General features: G+C 49.5%; 1 protein-coding gene across 5 annotated transcripts in view; it reads right to left on the bottom strand.

Moving 5' to 3' along the window:
- Nucleotides 1-13,259, bottom strand: part of SS18 (SS18 subunit of BAF chromatin remodeling complex) — a 363,861-nt gene that overhangs the window by 18,645 nt on the left and 331,957 nt on the right. For all 5 annotated transcript variants that reach the window (XM_085605729.1, XM_085605728.1, XM_085605731.1 and 2 more), the window contains one exon: nucleotides 6,890-7,023. In XM_085605729.1, the coding sequence (XP_085461855.1) occupies nucleotides 6,890-7,023 (134 nt within the window). The remainder of the gene's footprint in view (nucleotides 1-6,889; nucleotides 7,024-13,259) is intronic.

Here is a 13,259-nt window from a genome sequence, read left to right as displayed (position 1 = left end):
ATACTTCTTCAGGAGCCTAGAGGGGGCTGGTTTTGTCACCGCCGGAGTGAGGAACAACTCCGTAGCGGGCTCCACCAATCCCGGCACTAGTGGCAGCAGGGGGGGGGTGACAGGTGCTTCTTGTGCAGCGTCTCGAAGATCACGGACGTCGTAGGTGTCGGCACCGTCACCGTGATCCCTAGCTTGGCCGCACCCCTCAGTAGCACCTCCTGGAAGGAGACTATAGTCGACAGGCAAAACTCCCGTCCTTGGCGAGTCCGACAGCGTCGGCGAGTAGTCCCTGGCCGACGATTGGGTGCGGGGTCTGGTGCTGCGCCTCCTGCGGAGTCGCCCAGATGTCAATGATGCCCGTCCACGACTCCGTGACATCCCTCTCCGCCCGGAGCGGGAGCGCGATCTGCTCAGTTTCGGCCGCTTCGGAGTTCTCTTCATCGGCGTCGGATACCTAGGCAACGACACCGACCGTGGCGGGGCCAGAGGTGGTCCAGATGGTGTGTGAGGCGGAATGTGATGAGGAGGAGGAGGAGGCGGTGGCGGTGGTGTAGGGGTCCGCGGTGAGGGCTCCCTTGGCAAAGGAGGAAAGGGTGGCGACCTCGGCTTAGGAGGTGTATACACCACCGAGTACACCGAGCCCGGTGACTGCGTTCTCTTCCTTCGTGACCCCGAGGAACTCCTGGCGTCAGGACTCCTCCTGCACCTCCTCGACGGCGAACGCCTCCTCGACGGCGAATGCCTCCTCGACGGCGAATGCCTCCTCGACGGCGAACGCCTCCTCGACGGCGAACGCCTCCTCGACGGCGAACGCCTCCTCGACGGCGAACGCCTCCTCGACGGCGAATGCCTCCTCGACGGCGAACGCCTGGGACTGGTCCTCGACGTCAGGGATCCCCTCGACGGTGACCGTCTCCTCTTCGCCGACGGCGAGCGGCAACCTCGCCTCGACGGCGAGCACCTACGCCGGTGCTGTTCTCGACGCCGATGACTCGACGGAGAAGTCGACTGAGTCGACGAAGATGCTGATGTCGTCGACGGCGGGCTGCTCAGCTCCCTCGACGTCGGGCGTCAACGCCGTTTCTCCCCAGAGCCCTGGGGAGACGGTGAGCAGACTGCAGCCATCCCCCTTGACGCCGCAGTCGACGTCGACGGAGAATGGGGACGTTTGCTGGGCTTCCTGCCCCGGGCCTCAGCATGTCCTGACCCACCTTGTGCCCTCAGCCTCGTGTCCTCCAGGCCTAGGAGCCTGATCTTCATCCTTTCCTTCAGGGTCCTGGCTGAGAAAGATTGGCAAATGTCACACTCCTCAGGGACATGGGACTGGGGAAGGCAGACGATGCACACCCTGTGTGGGTCCGACTTGGCCTTCTTCCTCTCGCACTCTGGGCAACTGTCAAACAAGCCAGGCATGTTGACCACACAGAGCACCCACAAGAAGGAAGGCAACAAGGTACTTAATATAGCACTTGAAAAGTGAATAAATCCAAATAAACCCTTGAAAAAGGGAGAGCTCAATGCTCCAGGATCCTGCTAGCAGGAGTCGGAAAAAAGAACTGAAAGTAAAATGGACCTGCTGTGCATTCTGGGATACTGGAAAAGTTCTGGAAAGTTTTCTTAAAGGCACAGTATCCTGTTCTGAGCCACATAATGGCAGCCTATGGGGCTTGTCTGTCCATTCCTCCCTCTCTATCATTCCAGAGGCTTTTGCTGGTAGAGGCAGGTTTTTCTCTGTGGAAAAAGCTGGGCAGGCAGTGCTGTTTGTGGATGTTGGTGGAATTGTCTAGTTGAAGTACTGGACAGTGTAGCCTGTGGATATAGGCTGCATTATCGGTCTTTGAATTCTCTCTAAGTGTAGATGCAGGTCTGCATGGCTTGACAATTTAAGAGATTATTGTTCCGGGGTCCACGCACATGGGCGGGACTATTCACTAGATTAGGACTATACACAGAGATCCCCTACTACAGAACTATTTTTTATTTATTTATTTATAAACTTTTATAAAGCGCGAACATGACCAAAATGTTGGTGTCAGAGTGCTGTACAACCTAATAAATAGCATTAAATATACGAGGAGCAAAATATAGAAAATACAGCATGAAAAGATAATACAAAGAGACATAGTGAAAACCCCAGCAAAGAAATCAAATTGGCATGGATAGTCGGCTCAGATAGGAAGGACATTATTCAGTAGTCTAATTTTTACCCCAGTTTGGACCCAGCCATATGTAAATCAGTCTTGACCCTGTGCCCCATGGGAACAGTCCAGACCGAACTGCCAGGCCAGGTCCTCCCTGGACTGGAAACAAGCATCAGTCCATCAATTGTTGTTTTTGCATTTGTCACCCCGAGTGGGACGGGTATGCCCAGACGTGGGTCTCGTGCTCTCCATGCCACTGGGGTCAAGCTATCCTGGCTGAAGAGGGGTGAAACCCCGAAACCGGTCCTAGGATGCTTGTTTCCAGTCCAGGGATGACCTGGCCTGGCAGTTCGGTCTGGACTGTTCCCATTGGGCACAGGGTCAAGACTGATTTGCCTATGGCTGGGTTCAAACTGGAATGGCATGGTGAGCAAAAAAACGATGGATTTAGGCCCAGATCTCTGTACTGGGTGAATGTATGTCATTGTCCTGCATTCTGTCCATCAATTGTTGTTTTTGCATTTCAAAGCGAGATGGGCAGCTAGCAGCTCCAGGTAGTTGATGTGGAGATTTGTGAGTGAGACCCCACTGGTCCTTGGCAGTTAGATCTTATAGGTGCACCCCCACCCACTAAGGGATGCATCTGCTGTGCCGGTGATCTACAGAACCGGGTCGAGAAAAGGATGCCACACACCTAGACCACTGGCGCGTTAGACATCCCTGCAACACACGCATGTGCAGTCCACCTTTGGGTACGACAGCGATGCAGGAGGCCATCATGCCTTGCATACACATAACTGTCCTTACTGTGACCCATTGAGTTGGCTAAAGAAGAAGCAGCAAAGCTTGGAGGGACTGGAGTCTTGCCGGAGTGTGATATATAGCTTGATAGGGTTGAATTTGAAGAGGTTGGAGATGGGCCTTTACAGGGTTGATGGTAAAGCTCAGTTTGTGCAGTAGGTGTATTGTACTTGGGTGTGTACATGGTACTGCAGTTGCTTCGCACTCTTTATCAGCCAATCATCAAGGTAGGGGAATACATGGATGCCTTGTCTGTGCAGGTGCGCTGCTACTACTGCAAGGGATCTTGTAAATACTTGGGGTGCGGTAGATACCGCGAAGGGCAACACTTTGAACTAATAATGCTGACCACTCACCAGGTTTTTCCGTTGTGTTTGGATAGTGACGGTGGGTCGAGAGGTACTGCGTTACTAATGGGAAAGAAATTAGCCCTATGTGGATCACCTATCAAAGTGATCACGAGAAAATTTGCTCTGCTGACTTTGGAGAATTACTACATTGCGGCTTTGAGTTACTACGGACTGCTTATGTGAATTGGCAGATGAACTGAAAGGTCTCCATTAAGAATATCTGTCCTTCTGGAATATAATATGCACCATTTTTGAAAGAAGTATTGATCTAGGTACGTCTGAGACCAACATAAGATTGGTGCATTTGACGATTGCCCTGGGGAAGCCCTATTCAGAGCGAAACGCGTTGGCTGCACTCTGTGTGTACTATTCCATCACATATGGCTCAAGATTCCATTAAAGGATTACACTTATCACCAGCTGAAGAGTCCGGAACGTCTTATCTATTGTGCATTCTGAAATGTTTATGTTGCCTCTCCGTGCTCTTTTGAATGTTTAGAAATTGTATGGTCTTTTGGCAGAAGATCAGTGAGGTGGGTAACTCAGATCTATAGTTGGCTTACAATTTGTGTATAACGAGGTAGTGCGGCTTCTAAATAACCCTTTCTGCTTTTGTTCTCTGACCACTTACCATAAACTGGAGATAGTGCCAAATGAATCGGAACGTGGAAGAATGTATCTTTTGGGTCGAGTGCTGCCATGAAGCCGCCTTTCTGTAACAGTGGTATGACATCCTGAAGTGTGACTATGTGGCAGTGTTCTGAAAGGAAGTACTCGTTTAAGGGCCTAAGGTCCAGAAAGGGCCTGACGGACCCATCCTTTTTGGGAATGAAGAAGTAGAGGGAATATATCCCTGAAAGTGTTGTAACACAAGCTCTATGGCCCACTTGAGGAGGCATGCTTGGACCCCTTCCTGAAGCAGATGTTGGTGTTCCAGGGAGAGGCCATTTGTGCAGGGTGGTATGTTGGGCGGTGTGGAGGTGAGCTCTTGGCAGTAACCTTGTTGGATGAAGTATAAAACCCACTGGTCTGAGATGATGTGTTGCCAAGTGGGGAAGAACATCTGCAGCTGTCCCCTGAAAGGTGTTATGTTATCGGTGGGGTGTGTGGCAAGTCATTGCTTGGGTGGGGTCGCATCTTTGAGGGAGCTACCCTTGCGTCTACCTTTGGCGCTATTTCTATGATAGGCAGCCCTGAAGTAGACCTGGTGGAGGTTGGTTAGGCAGGCTGGTGTGGGAAAGACGCAGAAGCAGCAGGAGACGTAGTTTTGGAGCCTCAATGACACGCGGAGAGCCAAAAGGTTCCCCCCTGAGGAAGGCGTCAGTAAGGCGCCCATGGATTTTGCTGTTTCTGTATTGGTTTTGCTTTTTTCCCCCACATCTCATCAACCGGAGGCCCAAAGATTTGCTCCCCGTCAAAGGGCAGGTTGAGGAGATGTTATTGAACGTCTGGCTTGAAACCAAAGACAGGCATATCTGCAGAGGAAGAGACTAGAGTTAATCTCCCCAAGCAACAATGTTAGCAGCATCCAGGGGGCACCTGATGGATGAGTTGGAAATCAGCTTGCCTTCAGTGACCAACTCTCGCCCCCTTTTTACAGAGCTCCTCTGGGAGGTGTTGGAGGAGCTCCTCCATTTCGTCCCAGTCAGGCTTTTTATATCTGGAGAGCAAACCAATGGAACTGGTGATGCGTCAGTGATCAGACTGCAGTGATTTTTTTTTTTTACCAGGTGCGTCTATCCTTTTACTCTTTGTCCGGCAGAGGAGCATCGACCATTCACATTTGCCCTCTTACGAGCAGTATGAACCACTAAAGAATCTGGTGAGAGTTGGCCTCTGATATAGGTAAGGTCTGAATGAGAGGCTTTGTATTTATTATCAACAAATGGGGTAATAACTCGGGGTTTGACCGTCTCCTTGACAATATCAGGGGGCTGGCTTGAGTATCCCCTTCAGCATAGGCAGATACTGCATGGAGCGATGTGCACAAGAAAGTCTCAGAGGAAATCCTCCTCGAGGGCTCCTTATGCATCTCCACGTTATGGTAAACAGCAGCTCTCCATAGAACCTCATGGTCAGAGGGGATGACTTTTGGGATGGAACACAATTTGTTTCTGTTGGGCATTGATCTGCTCCTGCAACTTCTGGAGGACCGGTTTGACTGGTTCATGGGTTGGTCTTCCGTCGGAGTGAAGTGTTTTGGCGCTGGCACAGACCTGTACTTCGAAGCCAAAAGTTTTGGATCTGACCATCTGGTCGGTGTCGAGCCAGGGGTAAGCCGTGAAGAGTGTCAGTTTTAAGAATTTCTTAGATGCCGGGCTGAAGTTGGGCATAGTGTCCGAAGTGGACAGAGTTCCGACCACGGCACGAAGGTAGTGGTGGCCTAGAAGCCTGCTTCTGTGGGTCCAGATCACAGGGATACCCCTTTTGGGGTAGAAGTTCAGAGAGGTGTTGAGTGGAATGGAGAGCTGTACTCCTGACCTGTTGAGCCGTGGGCGGTCTTCAATCTCTAGGTCGGAGACCGAATGCTCTTCAGTCCAGGAAGCCTCCTTGTCAGCTGCTGAAGAGTCAGGACGATGTTCCCCCTTAAGGTCCTGGGTGCCGAAGGGATCTGGAGTATCTTCTGTGTGACATCTCGAGTCGACGGGCCCAGTGGTCCCGACGGGTCTTCAACCAAAAGGATCGGCCTGCGTCACAAGAAGCCTTGGTGTGCACGGGTGAGAGGCAGAGATTACAGACCTGGTGTAGATCATCTCAGGGGTACTTCGAACGACACTGAGGGCAGTATAAAAAAGGGCATCCATTCCATCACAGGCAAGGCATGTTCAGAGTAGACCGCATGGAAGGAAAGAGAAGCCCCAACGGGTGAGCGCCACCGGGGGGCTGGAGTTGACCTGTGTACTGTCCGGTACGGTAACTGGAAGTGTTGACCAGATATGTGAGAAAAGAGATAACATGATCACAAACAATACCAAAGGAGAAATAGGGAACAAGAATATCAAAAACAATCACCACAACGGAGTCGATCCAGAACAGGGCAGCACACGTCCAAACCCGATGGCGGAAAACTAAAATGACAGGAGTACACACAGCATTTATATCTACAGCCACACATGTCCGTACAAATATTTATTAAGAAGCAATAGCTCCTCTGAAGTACTGCTTGGTGGCCGCCACATGAGTAAAGTCGTCTAAGTGTTTGGGAAGATTATTGAAGATCTGCTTGCTTAGGAACAACGATTTCCAGGTGGTTTCACAATTGCTGTAAGAACCAAATCGGTCACACATTTAAAAGTTAACAGAATCAGTTGCTTCAACAAGTGATCACTCCACATTCCCCACAGCTCAAGATATCACTTCTGAAACCGCATAGGTCTTGAAGTTCAGTTTTCTACATGTTAGATTTGCACTGCCTTTTCTGATCTGGTCCCAAAGGCGACACGGACTCTTAAGTATTGCTTTAGTAAAGAGCCTTACAAAGACACACTTAGGTGGATGATCATTTGTGAGAAAGAATAAAACAAGCCACCTTTTGAAGGGGAACATACTGTTTTGTTTTAAATAAATGATACAAACAAATTTGCGATGATTCTTTTACACCCTTACCTGTTCATAGCCATAAGGCCGCTGCTGTTGTGGCTGCGGTGGGCCTGGCTGTGCAGGTCTATAACCTCCATACTGCTGACCTTGCCCTTGAGGGTAGTTGGGATATTGGGGACCTGGAGCAGTCGGAGCTGGGCCTGGGGATATAAATACGACAACATGTTGTATGTAATTTTGGAAATAGTATATTTAAAAAGGTTAACAGCAGATCTAATTATTTAAATAAAAACAAAAATATGCTAACCCACAAATGAGTCTATAGCGGTACAAACCGAAAGAACAGGAGATATGTACCACTAGCAAATTCAACCAAGGATACAGTTACTGACAACCTTCCACCACTTACTGAAATAACCAATAATTCTGCACTTACAGCTTTAGTGAGGCTAGGGCACGCACTATGTGCCTGTCCATGGAAACACCCCTTTATGTTCTCTGCTAACCACCACCTGACAGTGTAAATGCACTACCTCTCAAAAAGTACCATCACAAATGTAGCCCATGAGGATGCGGTGCATAACAAATGGTTACACAAAAGGGCCTATAGGACTTTCAGCAGCAGAGCACTGTACCTCACTTATGTACTGGTTGCTCCCTACCGTCCCACATTCTTAGGGAAATGATACCAGCAGAGAACACTCAACAGGTGGCAGCAACTAAGGCTGAACAAAACATCAGGGGGTAGCAACTAAAGCTGAACAAAACATCACCTACAAAGCTTTTTTAGGACTGTCTGCCAAAGTGGTCTATCGGATTACTCTTGTAGGAATCCGGAGAATACCCTTGCAAGTGGCCTTGAATGTTGTATAAAATAGGGCATGTCTGCACAAAGATGGTTAAGTTGGCTTTCTTCTAGTACTGCATGTAAAAATAACCATGGTGGGAGTTTAACTACCTAGTTTAATAGCAAAGAAGAAAGCTAGACACTCCAATTGGAACATGATGTCTAAATGGCATCTCCTTCCTTCACCATACCTTGGATTTCAACCCTCAGTTCTGAACGGCCAAAGTTATCTAGGGATTAGAGCATAATTTAGAAAATTTTATGAGCGTTTTCAATAAAATGGGACCTAACTACTAATGGTACTGTGGTTCCTAAAACTTAACCAATGATGCAGTTTCTCAATTCTCAGTTTGAAACAGTAAGCGCTGGGACATGCTTTTGACTAAAATGATGAAAGACCACCTGATCTAATCTAGTCTCTGCTCTTCAACCTGCATCCATCAAGCACTGTTTTTAATATGTGGGTAACCATTGGGTCAGCTCCACAAATATTATAGACTGGGTCGTGTTTGGAAAGCACAAAGGACACCAGCAGTGCAGCAGGCTACAGGGTTTTCATGCTACCTGGCTACTCAAAAACATCTGCTGAAAGTGGAGAGCAATGCCAATGACTGAGGGGGAGAAGTAAGAATGGGCGCGTATGTTGGCACAAATCCACTGTCAACTATTGACTGCAGATAACCTGCATTATGCTTTAAGTAGGTTAGAAGAAATGTAATTTTACAGATAAAAAACCAGGGTGGTAAAGATATAAAGCCTTGGACAATAACGTCATCAATAAGCAGTGTATGACCATTAATAATAGACAAAGTCAACTCTGGAAAAGGAAAACTAAGACCATGTCCATGTGAGGAAGATCAACATAAGTCTTACAGCAAAATGCAGAAGCAATTACTTACTAGTAATCTTGACTGAACAGTCTTACACTTACTTGCAACAGCCCCTACTACATTACGAAGAGTAGAAATCTGGGAGACATACAAATAATGTTATCCTCCCCCTTAATCTATGTATGTGTGCACAGGCACATTCCCGCCACCTCCTAAAACTGACAGATGGAAACTTCCAACACGTACAAAACAAAAACTCTGTCACCGACAAGAGAAAAACAACCTCCTCCAGGACGACAATAACATTACAAAAAAACATGAAGAACCAACACAAAACCTTTTTTGGGAGAGGTTGCCATATCCAAAGTAGAACATTATCAAGCAGAAAAACAACTCCACAAAAGCTAAAAGCTGGAATTAATACAAGGTAATGAACATTACCAAGATGAATGTAAACATGGTGCAAAATATTGGTAAAAGGATCTGATGGGAGCGATACACGCAGAAACAAACTCACAGTACGAAAGAAACAAGAATGAATACAAAGGATTTGTGTAGGCAAAAAGTTAAACACTGCGATATAATGTTCCAGTCGATAAAAAAACAGATGGCCAATGCATTAAAACTCTAAATTGATGAGAGCTACAAATTAAACGGATGGAAGTAAATCAAATAAAAACAACGTCGACCAGATGAGGGACAAAAGGTGTGACAACAGACTGCCCCAAGAAAATAAGAGCAATTGTAAAGGGGCATACACTAAAAAGAAAGGACATTCAAAGGCTATTTATAAAGGTTACTAGCATTTTTAAAATCAAGGAAAGTGTTCCATAAACACCATACCAACAGCTTCGGGCACTGAAAACCAGTGAAGCACCCTTGTGACTTAAACCTCAAAGGAGGTCTGATGCATGCACTGGTCACAGCCTACCTGCGCCAGGGCCATTGAAATGCCTAAGTTAATAAGAACGAGATATTCCTTACCTCGGAACGAGAGATCAATCAAGTAGCAAAGGTGAAACAACAAATACCAAACGGCTATTGAGCAGCAATAAGAAAACAAAAAATATTTTATACTGGGGCTGGAATAACAAATGCAAACGACAGCAGTGCTGAAACACAGACAAGGAGAGGCGAGTGATAACCCTGTATATTCTAAAGGAGAGACCAGTTTCTTTCCTCTACCAACCGAGGTATACGAGTGCACTTAACTCAAACAGCATACCACTATAAATAAACCAAATAAAGGAATGTTGTATGGTACTGTGAAGCACTGCAAGTAAATAACATGGAATAGATATGCATTTGTCTGGAAGCAAAGAACTATAGAACAATATTGGTGTACGTTAAAAGGTCATATGATGTTGCACTGTCAAGCCAGACATAAAAATCCATGAAGGATAATGACTGCCCTCCTCCCATCTGTGCTGCTGCCAGAAAAAAAAAAAAAAAGCATAAATTATCAAGTTATCCAAGACACTTTAATAACATTCCAATGTCAAGTGTGTACCCCTGAAAGTTCAAGCTAGGCAGCTGGATAAATAATGACCATAGCTGTGTGGAGAGCAACAACTTTCTTTTGGAAGCACACAGCTACTGCTCAATCAAAACACATACTCCTAGCCTCCAACATGTGGGTGGAGCCAAAGCCCCTCTCTTGTGATGCGCAATTAATTGTCTTGCAACCGCTACACGGTCAAGCCAGGCCATAAAAAACGGATGTGCACAACTAGCTGCATGAAATCTCCCCAACAGACTGGAAGATTGGAGCATGACAAGAAATAAGGGTAACCCATGAGAACCTACATAAAAAACACAGGGCGGCAATGTATTGATAAGAAAAGCACATTAGGAGACAGTTATATATTATCTTGGAAAAAAGTTATGAACATCAGAATCAACTCGATATTTCATCAGCAGATAAATACAAAACAGTTACATCATACGTGTACAGGAATAAACCTCAAGCTTGTTAAGAAAGGTGTGATCGGGGGAGGAGCCTAGCGCGCATCCAAGATGGTCGCGTGAGCACAGGGCTCCCCGGACCCTTGCTGCTCCTCGGAATTTATCCTGAGAATATCCTGATGTGGTTTATGGAATCTGGCAGATGAAGACCGGCTGAGCACGTATCTCTTTTCAGAACTCGAATCGGACCTGGGAATCCTGAGTTGTCGTTGTTCGAACTTTTGGGACCCACCCGACGGAGGTGCCCGGGGCGAAGGTGAACCGTGGAGCCGTGTCGTAATTGAACAGCGGCTGCAGTGCGGTGCCAGTGGCCGCTCTACCACTTTCGGTTTCACTTTCGGACTTCAGGGGGCTGGCCTGCGAACGCACTTGATGTGGCGGGGTGTTTCCTTGGCCTCTGCACGAGGCCTTGTCTCCACCTGCCACTAGTGTGCCCATCGCCTTGGGTCCCCCCGCACCGCTATATTGTGGTCCCTGGTGAGGCGCTGGTCTGCGGTGCCGGTGCCCCTACGACTCTTGATCGGCGGTCCCCTTCGGTATCCGTGACCACATGGGGGGCAAGGGGGGCCCCGAGGGGCGTAAGACTAAGGCCTCCCTCCGCGGGGGACCGGTCCAGGCCAACAACATGGACCGCTACACTCAGGGCAGAGGGTCCCCTGGAGCGACCGGCCCCCCCCCGGATGCCGCCGGCGGTGGCACGACCGTCTCTCCGGAGCTTTCCCTGCAGGACATCATGGGCGCCATTGATGGCATCAGGGAAACCATCGCCACGCAATACGAGGCCCTGGCCCGTAAAATCGACACGGTGGCAATCGATGTCACCTTAATTCGGGCAGATCTCTCCAAAACTAACGAGAGGGTTCAGGCTCTCGATGCGCGGACCTCCACCCTTAGTGCGGATGTGTCGGACCTGCAGGCCGCGCTGGGTGACATTAAGGCGGTCAACGATCAGATGGCTCGGCGGCTGGAGGACCTCGAGGGACGGGCCCGACGCAACAACATCCGTGTCATAGGCGTACCGGAGTCCTCCGACAACCGCCCGGTTGACCTCCTGGTCGAGGAACTCATCCTCCAACAGTTGGCCCCTGCAGGCCTAAGCAAGTTCTTTGCCGTGGAGCGGGCCCATCGAGTTCCGGGCGGTCGGCCGCGGCCGGGGGCCCCCCCGAGGCCTATCGTGGCCAAACTGTTCCACTATAGAGACCGAGATGCGATTCTGCAGGCCTCACGGGTCCACGGCCCGGTTCGTCATGAGAACTCATCCATTAACTTTTATCCGGACTTTACCCAACTTGTCCAGAAACAGCGGATGGGATTTCAGGGGGTGAAGCGTCGTCTCCGTAAACTGGGCCTAAAGTACTCTATGCTCTACCCTGCAAAACTCCGAGTGGAACATGAGGATCGGACTGCCTTTTTTGACTCTCCTGTGGCCGTGAGTGACTGGCTGGACTCGCTGCCGGACAGAGGTGGCCGTCCCGGGCCCTCTGCAGGCGCCGAAGGTGACGGGTCCCCTTTGGAGTGACTTTTGGTCCTTGATTCTGCCATTTTGCACTGTTCAGCTGGGTTTTACTTCTTTTGTTCATTTTGTCTCACTAGGACCTGTGTGGGGGGCGGGCGGGGACGGGTCCCTTTCCTCCTCCGGGGTCTTTTCGTAGAATGGGGTTAGGAGGGCGACAGGCACACTGCAAGTTGGGGGGGTTTTCTGGCCCGCAGGGGTGCAGGGTGGGGGGAGTTGGATTTGGGGGGGGGTTGGGGGGAGGGAGGGGTTGTTTTGCTGTGTGTTTTTTGTTTGCAGGGCGAGGTACTGATTTTTGTCCAGATTCGGGAACTGTGCTACTGAATGGGGGGCCTTTGATCTATTGGAGGGGATGGGGGGGGGACGGGTTGAGGCTGATGTCATGGAACGTCAATGGGTTGGGGGACCGTATCAAACGGGGTGTAGTACTGCAGTATTTGCGCCGTCTGACTCCTGATGTGGTGTTTATCCAGGAGACGCATCTGGTTGGTAATGTTTGTCATGCAATGAACAGGGGGGGGATACCGCCTCGTGGCCCATTCTGGTTTCACAACTGGTTCCAGGGGGGTGGGCATTCTCCTGCGATCCTCACTTCCGTTGGATATCACTAGGGTAATCTCGGATGACAGAGGGCGCTATGTGTGTCTGCCTATTGAATTATATAAGTTGCGCCCGGATAAACTCGCGCCCTTCCTCCGTCGTATGTTTCAGGAGTCCCTTGAGGCAGGCTCCCTTCCTGATGACCAGCGTCTGGCTACGATAGTCGTGATCCCCAAGGACGGTAAGCCACGAGACCGCTGTGCCTCCTATAGGCCTATTTCACTGCTAAACGCAGAGCCTAAAATCCTGGCCAAAGTCCTTGCCAATCGTTTGTTGAGCGTCATCTGCGATCTGATTCATCCTGATCAATGCGGCTTCATCCCTCACCGTAACACCGCTCTTAACTTGCGGCGTCTTCACGGCGCCCTCGCCAGGGCGGCGTACCTCTCCGAACCGGCCGTGCTGGTTTCTTTAGACGCCACGATGGCCTTTGACACCATCGAGTGGCCATTCCTCTGGGCTGTCTTGACCAAATTCGGCTTTGGGGAAGGATTTCTTGGCTGGGTGAAGCTTCTTTACACGGGACCCATGGCTCAGGTGGTGGTTAATGGTCGGGTCTCTCGGCCCTTCGCTCTCGGTAGGGGTACGAGGCAGGGGTGCCCGTTGTCCCCTCTGCTCTTTGCTCTTGCCCTGGAGCCGCTCGCTGCTTAGCTCCGCTGGGAGCCCTCGATCAGAGGGATC

Source organism: Triturus cristatus, chromosome 5_1 (assembly GCF_964204655.1).
Source record: "Triturus cristatus chromosome 5_1, aTriCri1.1, whole genome shotgun sequence".
In the NCBI taxonomy this organism is placed as follows: Eukaryota; Metazoa; Chordata; class Amphibia; order Caudata; family Salamandridae; genus Triturus; species Triturus cristatus.
The sequence above is the reverse complement of the archived record's forward strand: the minus strand, read 5'-3'. Positions and strand labels throughout refer to the sequence as shown.